Consider the following 17,372-nt stretch of genomic DNA (forward strand, 5'->3'; position numbering starts at 1 on the left):
GGAACACAATTTAAGATATTTTTGATGAAATCCGAGAGCTCTCTGACCCTCCCATAGACAGCAAATCAGCATAGGCCATCAAAAAAAGATCCATATCGGTTGACCACTAGTTGTGATGCATTCTGTTTTTTTAACAATCTGATCTGGTTTATCCCCACAGGATCGAGTCTAACGATCTGCCCCTGCTAGCGGCCATAGCGAGCACACACTCACCGTACGTGGCCCAGATTCTGCTGTAGGCCACATGGAGAGCGAGAGAGACTCCATTCCCCCGCCGGCAGACAGGTCGGGTCCGCCAGGTTCGGTACGGCCAGACGGGGCCCCTCAAGGCCCCTGAGACTCCTGGAGCAGCTGACCGTTGAGTTGGCGCTCGTTGGGAACCATCTCAGGGTGAGCAGACTGCAGGACAGACGCTCTGCCATTAGATGGCGGTCGAAACCCAGAGGTTCCCTGAAAGTGACCTGGGAATATCACTTTTTAACAGTGGACACATGGAGTGCATTTTATAATTCCATAAACCACATTTTTTTTTGTTTTGTTCCTTTACACAACATAAGAATGTAAAAGCCAAAGAAGAAATCGAAGCAGCCCTTGCGTGCATCAAGAACAAATACTGAAGCTGTTCATGGCACCTTCTTCAAATCAACGTAGGAAGCAAAGACTGAGTTATAAAATCAGTTTTATGATTTTAAATGAATATATCATGGACTGTTCTTAATCGATTGTGGCAGTGAGTGATCATGTAATATTCCTTTCTTTGTGTTTACAAGTCGTGTCCAGTTGAAATGAGCTCTACCTCAAACCTTCAGTATCACACACACACACACATTTAACATGCTAAATTAAACATTTGAGGTAAAGTTTTCATTTTTGGTTTTCAGTCACCCAATAAAGATGAAACCATGCTACGATTTCCCATGAAAGAGCTCTGAGGATTCAGTTTTTATCATTTTTTTGGGCAGCGTCACTTTAGCTGTAACAGAAGTGTTTACCTGTCCTGTGGAAATTATTAAGATATGTATTTTTATTTGAATAGTCATTTAGACAACATTCTGTGTGCATGCGATTTTTAAAAAAGGGAATAATTTGGTCAAGAGAATGAGATGGTCACCAATCACTACATTGGGATTTGTGCCGGACCCTTTTTTAATTCAACAATCATCTTGTATTTTCAGGATTGAAATGCTGAAATTTTTTAATGTGTCTTTTTAGCTTGCAGACAGATTTTTTACTGATGGAATAACCGAGAAATGGATGAAAAATGAACATGCAATGATTCAATCAGTTAATGACTTACAAAAGATGTTTATGAATGGTTGGCTTACTTTGTCTTTGGGTCAAACCATACATCTTAATCTTAGTCTTAATCGACAAAAAAAAGAAAGAAAAAACAAACAAACCACTGGCCTTGCAAGGTGTTGCAGGTTATTTTAGCTGGTTAAAACATGTAGGAGTTGCTTCGGTGGGAAACATTTTGTATTTAAAATAAAAAAAAATCTATCTATTTGCCTCCAGAATGTGTATTTATATCTAATTATTTCTTTATACAGAAAAGCATTTAATTTATTTACTTTGCATGTATTGGTAAATGTTAGCTGTATATACTGCATAGATTTTCTTGATGTATTTGTACATAAAGCCTCTCTTTTTGACCTTATCTTTGTTTCCCATTTTTTTGGGGAATACTGTGCAATAAATATGCCAACATTACAATTATATATGTTGTTGATTGTTACTTTGTACAGCAGCTGTGTCATTATCTCTCTGTCCGTCTGTGCGTGTTCATCTATAGTAGGGTCTGAATGTGTGGTGTAAAATGGAAAAACACAATCTAGATTACGTTAAATTGGGGACACTGAGCATATGAACTCTTTGTAAAGGTCAGATTTAATTTTCTTTCTCAACTTCTAATCATCATGATTTCCAAAATCAAGATTGTTTTACCATCACATACACTGCTGTTCAAAAGTTTGGGATCAGAAAGATTTTTAATATTTATTAAAGAAATCTCTTTTTCTCACCAAGACTGCATTTATTTTACCAAAAAATACAGAAAAACTTCGAAAAATGAATTTAAAATAATGTTTTTCTATTTAAACATCAAAATATAATTTATGCTGTAATGCAAAGCTGAATTTTCTATTTTTAAAAAATTTGTATTTTAAATAAATGCTGTTCTTTTTAACGTTTTATTCATCAAAGAATCCTGAAAAAAAGGGTTATAAAAATATCACAGGTTATAAAAAATGTTAATATAAAACATAAATTAGCATATTAGAATGATTTCTGAAGGATCATGTGACACTGAACACTGGAGTAATCTACAGTAGTAATGATGCAGAAAATTCAGCTTTGCATCACAGGAATAAATTATATTTTAAAGTATATTAAAATAGAAAACCATTATTTTAAATTGTAATATTTCAAAATATTAGTTTTTTCTGTATTTTTGATCAAATAAATGCAGCCTTGAAGAGCATGAAGTGTACAACATCCACACTTCTCTTTGTGGTTAAGTGTTTAAAGTGAAATAAACATTATTATAGAAGCTTTAAAATGATAAATGATGAAATGTGCAGGTTACGTTTAGAGTGTAAGTTGATATGGCTAAGTACATAACCTGAACATTAGCTCAGTTTTTGGAACTGAAAGTGGAGGTTTTCTTATATGTGAACTTACAGAGTAAGTTGCTAAAACATGCTTTCTGAAATACTTCCCAGGTTCACATCGCTCAGTGATCAGTGTAGTTTAGTATGCACTGGCTTCAGTGATCAGTGTAGTTTAGCATGCACTGATTTCTTAGTGATCAGTGTAGTTTAGTACGCACTGGTTTTGCGTCCCTCATTGATCACGGTAGTTTAGTACTCACTGGTCTCACATCTGTCTGATCAGTGTAGTTTAGAACGCACTGGTCTCACATGTGTCTGATCAGTGTAGTTTAGAACGCACTGGTCTCACATGTGTCTGATCAGTGTAGTTTAGAACGCACTGGTCTCACATGTGTCTGATCAGTGTAGTTTAGAACGCACTGGTCTCACATGTGTCTGATCAGTGTAGTTTAGAACGCACTGGTCTCACATGTGTCTGATCAGTGTAGTTTAGAACGCACTGGTCTCACATGTGTCTGATCAGTGTAGTTTAGAACGCACTGGTCTCACATGTGTCTGATCAGTGTAGTTTAGAACGCACTGGTCTCACATGTGTCTGATCAGTGTAGTTTAGAACGCACTGGTCTCACATGTGTCTGATCAGTGTAGTTTAGAACGCACTGGTCTCACATGTGTCTGATCAGTGTAGTTTAGAACGCACTGGTCTCACATGTGTCTGATCAGTGTAGTTTAGAACGCACTGGTCTCACATGTGTCTGATCAGTGTAGTTTAGAACGCACTGGTCTCACATGTGTCTGATCAGTGTAGTTTAGAACGCACTGGTCTCACATGTGTCTGATCAGTGTAGTTTAGAACGCACTGGTCTCACATGTGTCTGATCAGTGTAGTTTAGAACGCACTGGTCTCACATGTGTCTGATCAGTGTAGTTTAGAACGCACTGGTCTCACATGTGTCTGATCAGTGTAGTTTAGAACGCACTGGTCTCACATGTGTCTGATCAGTGTAGTTTAGAACGCACTGGTCTCACATGTGTCTGATCAGTGTAGTTTAGAACGCACTGGTCTCACATGTGTCTGATCAGTGTAGTTTAGAACGCACTGGTCTCACATGTGTCTGATCAGTGTAGTTTAGAACGCACTGGTCTCACATGTGTCTGATCAGTGTAGTTTAGAACGCACTGGTCTCACATGTGTCTGATCAGTGTAGTTTAGAACGCACTGGTCTCACATGTGTCTGATCAGTGTAGTTTAGAACGCACTGGTCTCACATGTGTCTGATCAGTGTAGTTTAGAACGCACTGGTCTCACATGTGTCTGATCAGTGTAGTTTAGAACGCACTGGTCTCACATGTGTCTGATCAGTGTAGTTTAGAACGCACTGGTCTCACATGTGTCTGATCAGTGTAGTTTAGAACGCACTGGTCTCACATGTGTCTGATCAGTGTAGTTTAGAACGCACTGGTCTCACATGTGTCTGATCAGTGTAGTTTAGAACGCACTGGTCTCACATGTGTCTGATCAGTGTAGTTTAGAACGCACTGGTCTCACATGTGTCTGATCAGTGTAGTTTAGAACGCACTGGTCTCACATGTGTCTGATCAGTGTAGTTTAGAACGCACTGGTCTCACATGTGTCTGATCAGTGTAGTTTAGAACGCACTGGTCTCACATGTGTCTGATCAGTGTAGTTTAGAACGCACTGGTCTCACATGTGTCTGATCAGTGTAGTTTAGAACGCACTGGTCTCACATGTGTCTGATCAGTGTAGTTTAGAACGCACTGGTCTCACATGTGTCTGATCAGTGTAGTTTAGAACGCACTGGTCTCACATGTGTCTGATCAGTGTAGTTTAGAACGCACTGGTCTCACATGTGTCTGATCAGTGTAGTTTAGAACGCACTGGTCTCACATGTGTCTGATCAGTGTAGTTTAGAACGCACTGGTCTCACATGTGTCTGATCAGTGTAGTTTAGAACGCACTGGTCTCACATGTGTCTGATCAGTGTAGTTTAGAACGCACTGGTCTCACATGTGTCTGATCAGTGTAGTTTAGAACGCACTGGTCTCACATGTGTCTGATCAGTGTAGTTTAGAACGCACTGGTCTCACATGTGTCTGATCAGTGTAGTTTAGAACGCACTGGTCTCACATGTGTCTGATCAGTGTAGTTTAGAACGCACTGGTCTCACATGTGTCTGATCAGTGTAGTTTAGAACGCACTGGTCTCACATGTGTCTGATCAGTGTAGTTTAGAACGCACTGGTCTCACATGTGTCTGATCAGTGTAGTTTAGAACGCACTGGTCTCACATGTGTCTGATCAGTGTAGTTTAGAACGCACTGGTCTCACATGTGTCTGATCAGTGTAGTTTAGAACGCACTGGTCTCACATGTGTCTGATCAGTGTAGTTTAGAACGCACTGGTCTCACATGTGTCTGATCAGTGTAGTTTAGAACGCACTGGTCTCACATGTGTCTGATCAGTGTAGTTTAGAACGCACTGGTCTCACATGTGTCTGATCAGTGTAGTTTAGAACGCACTGGTCTCACATGTGTCTGATCAGTGTAGTTTAGAACGCACTGGTCTCACATGTGTCTGATCAGTGTAGTTTAGAACGCACTGGTCTCACATGTGTCTGATCAGTGTAGTTTAGAACGCACTGGTCTCACATGTGTCTGATCAGTGTAGTTTAGAACGCACTGGTCTCACATGTGTCTGATCAGTGTAGTTTAGAACGCACTGGTCTCACATGTGTCTGATCAGTGTAGTTTAGAACGCACTGGTCTCACATGTGTCTGATCAGTGTAGTTTAGAACGCACTGGTCTCACATGTGTCTGATCAGTGTAGTTTAGAACGCACTGGTCTCACATGTGTCTGATCAGTGTAGTTTAGAACGCACTGGTCTCACATGTGTCTGATCAGTGTAGTTTAGAACGCACTGGTCTCACATCTGTCTGATCAGTGTAGTTTAGTACGCACTGGTCTCCAGTAGCAGCAGCAGCAGCAGCTCGTCATGTGAATGTTGTTGAGGCGGCTCGGGGATGAACTGCAGTCATGGGCTGTTGCTGGATGCTTCTGCTCGGAGGATCTTATGAACCTCCGATTATTTATGATGTTTTACCGTCACGAATGGAGAAATTTCCCAGAAATGAAGGATTGTTTTTTGTCAACTTTGGCTATTTCTGATTCGCGCCTCCCTTCAACAGCACTTTCATCAGCGACTTCACTTCACTTCACATGCTAACTGAAGCTAACTCAAATCAGCGCCAGATTCCCCGGACTCTGCAAGAGATTCATGATGTCATTATTTATTTTATTTCATTTCACTTTTATATTTTACTTCATTTTATCGACACACGTGAATATATGAAGTTTTTATATCCCGAAATCAGAGAGTTTAATATGAATTCCTCAGTGGATTTATCGCTGAAGAAAGCGCTGAAAACTCCTCCGACACGACGAACTGCTGAGGTAAAAACACTCACAGAAATACCTTTTCACTACAGATATGACTAAAATAACCACGTTAGAATGTCTATAACTGGCGCTAAACTGAAATATCAGCACAATGAAGCTTATTAGTTTCGATTCAGGACTCATTAAGTAGATCGTTGCCAGATTCATGAACTAACGTTAAGTTACGTTACTCGTGCTCGATGTTTGACCTTATATATTTGACTGTAGTTGTTTTATTGATTTGTTTGGGTTCTCTAAGTGATGTTTTTTTTTTAAAAATTATGAGGTTATGTAGTACAATGACAGATGTTCAGCTGCTCCACAGACTGATTCTCAGTGAAGTAAAACTGCAGTTATTGATCAGTAAACATTAGCTCAAAGTTTGAACATTTGAAAGAAGTTCCGTGTTTCAAGTGTCTCAAAGTGTCTCAAGTCATTTATTAATGACAGAAATCAACGAAACTTTACTGCATTCCAGCGGTGCAGCCGCGGGCTGTGTCTCAAATCCTAGTGAGCTGACTACCTAGACATCGACTAGCATTTCTGGGCCTTTCGGTCTAAACAAACCTAACGTTACTCAAATAGTGTGCATTGTGAGGTGATTCACACATCTGGACCAAAGCTGAAGAAAACAGCTGAGCAACACTACACAGACTAGTTTAGACTTTCACATTGAAATGTAACGTTAGGTGGCTTTTAAGAAAACAGTAGCATTAGCTTTTTGCCTGCTTGATTAAATTAAAAAAAAAAATTATTTGCAGAGTAAGTCTGGGTCATGGTATTAAAAGCATGTTGTAAGTTTGGCCTAAGACAGCTCAATATCAGTTCAAAGTGCAAAGGTTTGTTTTATTACAGAGCTCAACAATAAGATTTATTTTCAACCAGCCAATAATTGAGATGTTCACTTGCCCTGCCAAAATGATGACAGGGTTTCTGTGGGTCCTAAAAAAGTCTTAATTTGCCCTTCCACAAATCCAGGCCTTAAAAGGTCTTCAATCAGAGCAGAAAGTCTTAAATTAATTAAGTCATGGCATTAAATGTTGCATGCACTGCAATAAATGAATATCATCCAAGATTTCTTTCTTATGTCATTTTGCTTCTCAAGTAAATGTATCTTGATTTAAGAATCTTAACTGATGAAAAACAACACATTTTTGCAGTGTAATCAGAAGGTAGAGTAAAAGTTATTTCCATATTCTAGTCGTTGGGATCAGAGCTATTCAAGCCTAAAGCTATTTCTTTTAGTAAGATGGCTTAAAAAGTAATGGAGATCTGTTGGAAGTTGTATTTTCAAACTTTGAAGTGTTGCTAATACAACTCATTGTGTACGCTATAGAAATGTCCATTTAGAGACTATTGACGTATTGTGTTCCCTTCAGTTCATTCCTTAAATGTCTTGGTCTTAAATTTACCTTCATAAAACATTTTTGTGAATTAAAATAGTTGTTTTTGATTACAGAAAGCTGGAAATGATCTATATTGTAACTACATAAATTTAATAAAAACGTTATCCACTTTTAAAAAAAAATATATTTTTGCTAGAAATATATTTTTTTTTAATAAAATGTTTTATTTCCAACATTTTTGTGAATTCAAATAATTTGTTTCTTTACAAAAATCTGGAAATTATCTATATTGCAACTACATCAATTTAATAAAATGGGTGCAAACACTGGTTTGTAGTTTTCAGCATATCCTTAATGATGTTTTCAAGGCCATCACAAGTCATTTTTGTCATTTTAACCAAAGCTCATCTGTATTAACCGGTTAGATATCATGCTCTTGGTGACATATCAGCAGGATTGCAATGACCGAATACGACAGAAAACCAACGGCTTGCGTTTACAATGCGCTAAAAGAGGTTTTTAGTGTCAATAAAAGGGCAGCTGACCCAAAACTTTGCCACCCTTGTTGTCGAGTTTGATAAAGCAGGTCACTTCCGTGCCATTTTTGGGAAGTGAGTTTAAGAAACCAAGAGAAGCTGGTTTAGGGCTGGTCGTCTGTGCTTCATTGAGAGCTTTCACAGTCTCTCATGTCTTTCTCCAGAACAGCGAGTGTGTGTTTACAGGTAGCGTACAGCGCTGCGGATGTGTGCGCTTTCTTTCCGATTGTCTTGAGTGCAGTGAAAGCTGCTGATCAGACTAACAAACACAAACTGCACCAGCTCTCATTGCTCTGATACTGAGTTTCCAGATGGGTGTGTCGAGTATTACGTAAGAGCAAAACAAATATTCCTTGTGTCAATTTCCATAGCATTATGCCGCCCGCCTCGTCCCTCAGGTTGCTTTGCCTGATGGGAGTTTGATGGTGCGCTCAGATGTGGTGAACTGCTAAAGACAGTGCAGACTCAAAACGCACGTTGTGGCACAAATAAAATTCACAAAATCCAGCAGCCAATTGCACAAAACACTTGATGGTCAGGAAATCCGTAGCGATAATTTACTCATAAGTGCTGCCTTAGCTTAAGGGTTTTTGTGCAGATATTTAGATTCAACAGAGGACCTGTAAAGTTATTGTGAGTGTGCATTTGAACCGATTTTTGCTTGTGAAAATGTTATTAGTGTGGATGGTTCACGTGGAGTCGTTCCATTCAGTTTAAAGCAAGTTTGTGTTTACGTTCAGCAGGCTCTTGTGTTTGTCCACATGTGCTGGACAGTTTTTCTCAATAATACTTTTGCACGTGTAAAATGTTTTTTAATTAATAAATAAATTACTGAGTGCACCTAATGGTGATTAAGTATATGCTTACTACAATTTGTACTCTTAGATGCCATTGGAACTTCCACTTTAATTGGTCTGGTTTACACTTTTTTCCATTAAAATTTTTCTGGACTCTGTTTTTAAATAGTATTAATTAAAAAAGCATGTCTAATTAATTGAAATCGTAACACTTATACAATTTAACAATTTATTAAAAAGTTTAACAAAAAATATTTTCTTACTTTTTTTAACGAAATGACATTTAAAACAAATTATAAATGAAAAATGTGAAAAAAACCTTTTATTATTTCTCAGACAAAATGCTGCAAATTTCTTTGTGGAATTGAAATATCATGTCAAATAAAAAAACAACAACAGTTAAATTTTAAAACAAATCCCAAATCAAATAAATTAAAGGTGGGGTAAGCGATTTTCCAAAAACGCTTTAGAAAACTTATTTGGGCCGACTAGCAAAACAAACTTGTAGCCAATCAGCAGTAAGGGGCGTGTCTACTCATGATGTGGAGGAGAGAGGGTTCAGTGCACAGGACGGACATTAGCGAGCCGAGCGACAGAAAGATAGAGGTGGCGGATAGGCTTGCCGCGATAGACGGTGCTGATGGTGATACCGGTGTTAAGCCGCAACACCGGTTAGGTCACTTGCCCACCGCGTCACCGACCCCCACCGTCGTTTTGATTTTTTATAGTAATAAAAATCATTTAGTTCAGTAAAAGAACAGACACTACAATTAAAAACTGAACGCGGCTGCTCAATGCAGCGTGCCGAACAACAGTCGCATCAGATCAGATTTCATTTCTCCAGTGAGGAGAGTGAGACGAGCAGACTGACAAGAAGAGTGAGGTGAGACAGACAAGACGATCGCGGATGATTTAGTTTCGAAACAAATAAAAGGAAAAAAGTGCATTTGAAGCAAAACCAGAATGGTCTGACTTTAGTTTTGTGAAACTATACTACATAAAATATCTGAATGAAACAAAACCAGCAAATGGACTGAGACGCAAATTCACTCTCTGCCAGCAGGTGGCGCTTATGGAACAGCAGCTATATAGTGTTTCCTTGGTTACCGCTGTAAACAATGCATGAAATTATCATTACATCATTATGCATCATTACATTACTATTAAGAGCCTATGAAATCTTTATTTTTGCTCAGATTCTGTTTTACTGTTCTCAAAGCATCATGCGTGCTTCAGTATGTGTAGTAGCCCAAACCGTGACACGTAAATTCCATGATATTCCGTGATATACGGTAAATTCCATTTTTATGACTGGATTCCATCCGCATTTTTCACATCATAATGCGATCAAAGGGCCTTAAAATTATTTCGTAGCCCGCTTTGAGAACCCCTGGTGTGAGAGACTGAACACTGTCAGTTTGTCCTCTCGCGATCGGCGGGACGCACAGAAACCCCATCAGTGCATTAGTCTTTCTGTTTGAGCGGCCCACACCCGCGGAGCTCCTGACCTCACCAAACCGGCACATGCTTTATTTTTAACTGCAACGGTGCAGAACATCACCCAACCGATCTGATCTTCTGTGTTCATTTCTGTAGCTGCAGATCCTGCTGAAGGCTTATCAGACACTTCTGCTTTACTAGGTCAGCCTTAGGGGTCTTAACCAGTTCTGCAACCAGGTGTCAACTGGTGAGCCATGCAGTCTGACAGAAAGATAACGATTTGATTTATTCATTTACTAATTGTCACCCATCCATTAAACTAAGTGATTAATGTCCATTATCCAGTGCTGAATTTCAGGACTGTTGTACATTGACACCGAATGTGATGTTTCTTATCCTGACACTTTCTCCAGCCCTTTAATAGAGTAACTAACAAATATTCAATAAATACACCTGTGAATTGAGTGCACATTTTTATTAACATTTTAGCCATTCATTTGTCCCTCGTATCATACGCAAGCAGGTTGTTGTGTGCTTGGTTATTGTTGATCCACACATTATGTGTGTGTGTGTGTGTTTCAGGCCTTTTAGCATAAGAAAACACTGAATCACTTACTGACGTGACAGAAAAGTCATGAGTCAAACTCATTCAGCTGCCTGTCATGTGACTCTGTGGGCTAATAGAGATTTCTCATATTGAGCATGGTCGAAGCTCAAGAGCTGTCAGAAAGCTAAAACGAAATAATAATTTTTTACTTAAATCTTACTGTTCGAATTTCAGTTAGAATAGATTCGCAGGTAAAAACTACTGGTTTGTTCATTAGGCTTAAGAGAGCACAAGCAACTAGAAACCAAATAAATATCTTAATAGAGAAATTAATTTCGTAGTTTCTGCATGTTCTGAAGAGTGATATTGTTTCAAATCTAACTAACAATCAATAAATACACCTGTGAATTGAGTGCACATTTTTATTAACATTTTAGCCATTCATTTGTCCCTCATATCATACGCAAGCAGGTTGTTGTGTGCTTGGTTATTGTTGATCCACACATTATGTGTGTGTGTGTGTTTCAGGCCTTTTAGCATAAGAAAACACTGAATCACTTACTGACGTGACAGAAAAGTCATGAGTCAAACTCATTCAGCTGCCTGTCATGTGACTCTGTGGGCTAATAGAGATTTCTCATATTGAGCATGGTCGAAGCTCAAGAGCTGTCAGAAAGCTAAAACGAAATAATAATTTTTTACTTAAATCTTACTGTTCGAATTTCAGTTAGAATAGATTCGCAGGTAAAAACTACTGGTTTGTTCATTAGGCTTAAGAGAGCACAAGCAACTAGAAACCAAATAAATATCTTAATAGAGAAATTAATTTCGTAGTTTCTGCATGTTCTGAAGAGTGATATTGTTTCAAATCATGAAACAGGTTTGTGTTGCCTGACTTTGATGACTCGTATCTTCAGCACAGTTTGCAGTGCAGTCTGCAATATTAATAATATTACATTTTTTTTTGTCTCTTAGAAATGCACATTTGACCATAGCTTAAGTTGACAGTAGTAGTAGCTTGAGTTAGGATGCAGATGTTTTCAGCACAGTTTTTCCTGATAGCCAAAATGAGTGTCTAATAGAGCCGGATGAATAGTCAAAATAAAACCAAAATTGCGATACAGCTTTGTGTGATTATGAAATGGCAAAGGCTGTGTCATACGTCAGACTGAGGCTGTAGACTCCATGTTGAACTACAATGCCAGTAGGTCATGTATGTCCATAAGCTGTGCTGGTAAAAGACAAAACCAACATGAGAGGACAGAGAATGAGGTCAAACCTGAAATGTTAGTTTTGCATTGTTTTGATCTCGAGGCATGCTGGGAATGTGAGCGGCTCTTTTTACAGAACTTTTTGATACATTGTGGAGTCCTTATGAACCATTCACCAGTTTCCCATTAACTACCTCATAGAAACTACCTAGAATAATCAAACTTAAAAAAAAAAACACCCCAAACATGTTATTACATTAAAGTTATAGTTTGGTTTTGCACAGAAAAAAACTGTTACAAAAGATCTCTATTTCAAATAAATGCTGTTCTTTTGAACTTTGTTCATCAAAAATCCTGAAAAAAATATTGTGTTGTGTTTTCCACAAAAAATATAAAACAGCACAATTGTTTTCAGCTTTGATAATAATCGGAGATGTTTATTGAGCAGCAAATCAGCATATTTGAATGATTTCTGAAGGATCATGTGACACTGAAGACTGGAGTAATGATGCTGAAAATTCAGCTTTGAGCACAGGAATAAATTACATTTTACAATATAATTACACAGAAAAACGGTCATTTAAATTCTAACAATATTTAACAATTTTACTGCATTTTTGATCAAATAAATGCAGCCTTAGTGAGCAGAAGAGACTTCTTTCAAAAACTTTTGAATAGTGAATATTCAGATGATGTTCTGAAGATCAGTAAAGAAGCATCAGGTCGTCTCAATATGCAAAGACTCTTATTTTGAAATGGCAGATGGTCTAAGGCAAAAGAGTTGTAAAAACTCTGAAAATCTTTTAGAGCTAATAATTTAATAAAAAAAAAAAAACGTATTACACATTAATGAATAAATCTGTATATATAAAATTATTTAATTTACAAGTGTCATGTTTTTTTTTAAATTCATGTAAGCTATAGCTTCTGATCTTTAAATCAAAACATACTCATGATTTTATGACATTGATACTGCTTTATTAATTTAGAAACACACATCTCTTAGAGATATTTATGTATTTTACTTTTATTTTGTTACAAGTAGGCCAACAGCGCCCCCCTATGTAAATAAAACGGCTTACCAGATGAGCATTAGGACCCAGGGGAGGCTGCCGCTGCTGCTACTGCACATGCTAGTGACTGTTGACTCTATCACACACTGAACGTATCATCTTGTACATGCATTCTCAAATTAAATGCAGCGATCCAAAACAGTGAATCTAATCATCATTCAGGCATAAGTTTACTTAAAGAATGACCACACTGCTGACGTGATCTAGTCGCTAGCACACCCTGAGCACATGTGAGTTAATCTTCTTATCGGCAAGACATATCAGCATAATTTTTCATATCGGGCCGATGCCGATATTTACATTTTAAGCCATTATCGGCCGATTCCGATATCGGTCCGATAATAACGTGCATCCCTACTAAAGACAGTCAGTTCCCCTCAGAGAAACATTCATATAAACTCCTACTCCAATTGTATCGCGATTTTTTTGGCATCTCAACCGATTTGAATCGTCATGTATTTGAATCGATTTTCAGCTGGCTTGCGGTTCATCGTTACATCCCTAGTACTGACACAAAGTTCAAATGATTTGCAACGGTCGCTTTGTCGCATCCAGTGTACACAGACTTTAGCTGTTGCAGCACGGGGAGGTGCGACGCATCCGGTGTCGACACGGTGTCTGTGTGGGAGCATTTCGATTATCATGCGTCAGTAAAGCCGGTTCTGTGATTAGTAGTAAATCTCCAACACCTGCTTTCAATTGGAGCGGCATTTACTACACAGAGCCGTAGTTCACTGACAAGCTACGCAATATCGCGTTCATTATCGCAGGCGATGGAGATTTACTACTAATCACAGAACAGACTTTACTGACGAGATGCACATGATAATCGCATTCGATTATTTGCACAGCCCTAAATATAAATATAACAATCAGTATACTAAACATTGCACATCCTGCGATGTGCCTTTGTGGATGCGCAAATCGCGATATCAATGCTGAAACAATATATCGTGCAGCCCTAGTAATCGTACTGTTGTTTTAATTGAATAATGTGAGTGTAGAGCTTTTTATGTCTCATAATCACACAGCAGCCTTGGGACTGAATGCACAAACACATCAACTACAGCAATTACACATACACATCTACAACTACAGCTTACACGTTTGTATTGGTGACTCAGAAGGCCCTGTAAACTCGAAAATATGTTCTAATTTTTTTTCCCAAAATAAAAATCTAGTTTTGTTTATCATCTGAAATGTACTGTTACTTATATTCCAATGAAATAATGAAATATAATTTCAAATGGCATAGAAATATACACACATATCATATCAGTTGGGGAGCTAAAATACATGTTTATAGTGTTTAGAAAGTTTCTAAATGTGTTGTTTTATTTACTGGTATTTAAAAAAATTTTCCTCAATGTAATAAAATACAACTTCAAAGCAAAATGCAATTGTGACATATACGTGTTTTTTCCTCTCAACAGTGCAAGTTCATTAGTCAGGTGGGACGTTTTTTTCCAAACAAAATACAGTATTTTGCTTTTTTTTTTCCAGGTGACACATGTGCCACTGTGCAGCACTAATGTTTAGTGGGTTTAACAACCAATTTGCTCTATATTGTCAAGAATTACATGTAGGCCTATTGCATCACTAAACCGTTGATATTGACACCAGCAGATGTTTGCCACAAACGCTTTTTCTGATCGAGACTGGATCAATCCTTAAATCTTAAACTATACCACTGCAGACAGTACACAAGACATGGTTCATGTCATGCTGATCTGCCCGATCCTGATCATTGGACTGATGGTTTAGTGCTGCGGTGTATTGTGGGAGCGTACTGCGACAAGTCAGAGCACGTAAGAAGTATGTGCTTTGCATGTTCTGTTTCCCATGTCATTTATAGCACTAGAGCTGTTCTTGTGGCCCACGGCTCTGAAGCATCTGCATCATAGTGTTGTCAGAAATGTAGATTTTTTTAATGCATATTGATACTGAAATATCTGAAACTGTTTCAGTACTCATTTTGTGCAGCATTGTTACACTAATACTGTACCAGCTGCTCTTTCTCGCTCTCTGTTCTCTCTGACAGTGAGCCGACACACCGCAGTCTGAGTATTTAAATGAAATAAGTATAGCAGGGTTAGAAAAGAACTTTTGTCAGTGTTGTTGAGATTTGTGTTCTTTGCTGAATTCTTGCGCTTCACGCTGGATCTCACAGCACTGGTCATGTGATCGAGACCAATCACATATATGCTTGTAGATATTGCGTGACGGATGAGTGGGAAAAGTCACGTGACTGAAACAGATGAATAATGTGTTTGTATCACGAGTCGTTGTTTTCACCGTTGCGTCTGCAGATGAACAGTGATTGCGTAACTTTCCATCTTCTCCATAGCAGCGGGAAGGTTTGTGTTTCCCGTTTGGTTTAGCGTGGCACGGCTCCTGCCCTCTTGACTTTCCATGCCACACGGCACTCTCCTTCTGTCTGCGCCGTCGTCGCCTATTTCACTCATTATTCTTCTGATGAAGATCAGTGCTCACGCTCCTCACTGTGAGTGTAATTAGTTTAGCGGAAGACAGTCTTGATGAAAACACTTCACAGGCCCCGGTATACATGACCAGCTACATTCATGCTGCAGAATGTGCCGTCACAGGGCATTCTGGGTGCTTTCATAGTGGCCCAACTTCTGCTTTCAGTGTGCATATGTGGGATGTTTGACGTATTTTATAGTCCAGCAGGCAAAACTGGAGCAGAACTGCAGCTTTTTTGATTTGTGTTGGCATTCTTTTCACAATTAAGTGATACGTTTTGAAAGTTCCTGAATGATCACACTTGTAATGCCAGTCATTCTTTTAAAATCTGGTCTTGTGCTTTCATTACAATTGCACATATTTTCTTTCAAGCCATATATTACCGTATTGTCCCGAATATAAGACGATGTTTTTTTCTTGGAAATACATCTGAAAAAACGCGGTCGTCTTATATTCAGGGTCTCAAAAACAGGTTTATTAATAGGTAATTACAACATTTGTTTTAATCACCGAAACACAACTGTATGATCTTCTTTTAATTTAGTACATTCCTTTAATCAGTTCATTCAGTGGCGAACAATATTTATGTGTTTCTACAATTTACGGATATAATTTACAAATTAAATTATCTTCATTGGAACGGATTTGGAGAAATTTAGCATTACATCTCTTGCTTTGTTTATTGCAATGACACAGCTTTTCATTTGAGAAGATGTTAACTGGTGGACTGGAGTGGTGTGGATTACTTGTGGATTATTGTGATGTTTTTTATCAGCTGTTTGATGGCATGTAATGCTACATTTCTCAGACAGTAGAAAAAGAAACATTCATGGAAAACAGTGCAAGAAAACATTAAGGGCATGAGGATGTTAATACTCAATAGGGGTGTAATGGTACACAAACATGATGTTTCGGTACGTACCTCAGTTTTGACGCCACCGTTTGGTATGGTTTCGGTACAGCAGGAGGAACTTTTTTTTTTTTATTAAACAATGGTTGGTTACACTTTATTTCGATAGTCCACTTTAGACATTCTACTAACTATAAGTAACTTTGTAACTACATGTCAACTACATGTCAACTAATTCTCATTAATTTGCAACTACATGTCTACTAACTCTCAGAGTAGACTGTTAGGGTAGGTTTAGGGTTAGTAGAATAAGTTGACAAAGAAAGTGTTAGAAGATATTAAAGGGGTCATATGATGCTTTTTTAAAGATCAGTATTTGGTGTAACAGAATATGTTGACATGCTTTAATGTTCAAAAAACACATTATTTTTCAAATACTATACATTATTGTAGGTCCTCTATGCCCCGCCTCTCTCAAACGCTTCAGTTGCAAAGTTACTTACTGTTAATAGAATGTCTAAAGTGGTCTATCAAAATAAAGTGTTACCCAATGGTTTATTGAACAAATTGCTTTTCCTTTAAATAAATTCAGTTACAATTAACATTTTCTTAGGGATAAAAATGTACCTCAGCTTCTGCTCTAAACTATAGGGAGCCCTTTTACATCACTATAAGGTTAGCCCAAACTTAAATTCAAATACTATTTATTTTTAACCATAATAATCAACACTCAAATTAAAAATTTGTATGCAAACATGTAAATTGCAGTTTTTAAAGTAACTTCTAAATTATACAATTTCTATTTGTTGTTGAAATCATTTACACAGTGGCTGCCATAACTTGTTTCATAAAAGATTTATTGAAACATACATTAAATAATTAAGACATCACTAACAGGTAAAGTAAAATATAATGAAGTATATAGTGTAATATTTCTCAAAATGCTCTTCTCTAGACTTTCTCATTGCTCTAGCAAATAACGAGCTGTAGACACTGATGACTTGCCTGAGGTAAATGAAATG

General features: G+C 37.9%; 2 protein-coding genes across 2 annotated transcripts in view; both read left to right on the top strand.

Moving 5' to 3' along the window:
* Positions 1-1,380, top strand: part of fnip1 (folliculin interacting protein 1) — a 36,322-nt gene extending 34,942 nt beyond the window's left edge. Inside the window, exon 18 of the mRNA XM_016555418.1 lies at positions 161-1,380. Within this exon, the coding sequence (XP_016410904.1) occupies positions 161-239 (79 nt within the window). The 3' untranslated portion in view covers positions 240-1,380. The remainder of the gene's footprint in view (positions 1-160) is intronic.
* Positions 1,381-5,597: 4,217 nt separating this feature from the next.
* Positions 5,598-17,372, top strand: part of rapgef6 (Rap guanine nucleotide exchange factor (GEF) 6) — a 105,230-nt gene continuing 93,455 nt past the window's right edge. The window contains exon 1 of the mRNA XM_016555419.1: positions 5,598-6,081. Within this exon, the coding sequence (XP_016410905.1) occupies positions 5,848-6,081 (234 nt within the window). The 5' untranslated portion in view covers positions 5,598-5,847. The remainder of the gene's footprint in view (positions 6,082-17,372) is intronic.

Source organism: Sinocyclocheilus rhinocerous, unplaced genomic scaffold (assembly GCF_001515625.1).
Source record: "Sinocyclocheilus rhinocerous isolate Xijiao unplaced genomic scaffold, SAMN03320098_v1.1 scaffold1427, whole genome shotgun sequence".
In the NCBI taxonomy this organism is placed as follows: Eukaryota; Metazoa; Chordata; class Actinopteri; order Cypriniformes; family Cyprinidae; genus Sinocyclocheilus; species Sinocyclocheilus rhinocerous.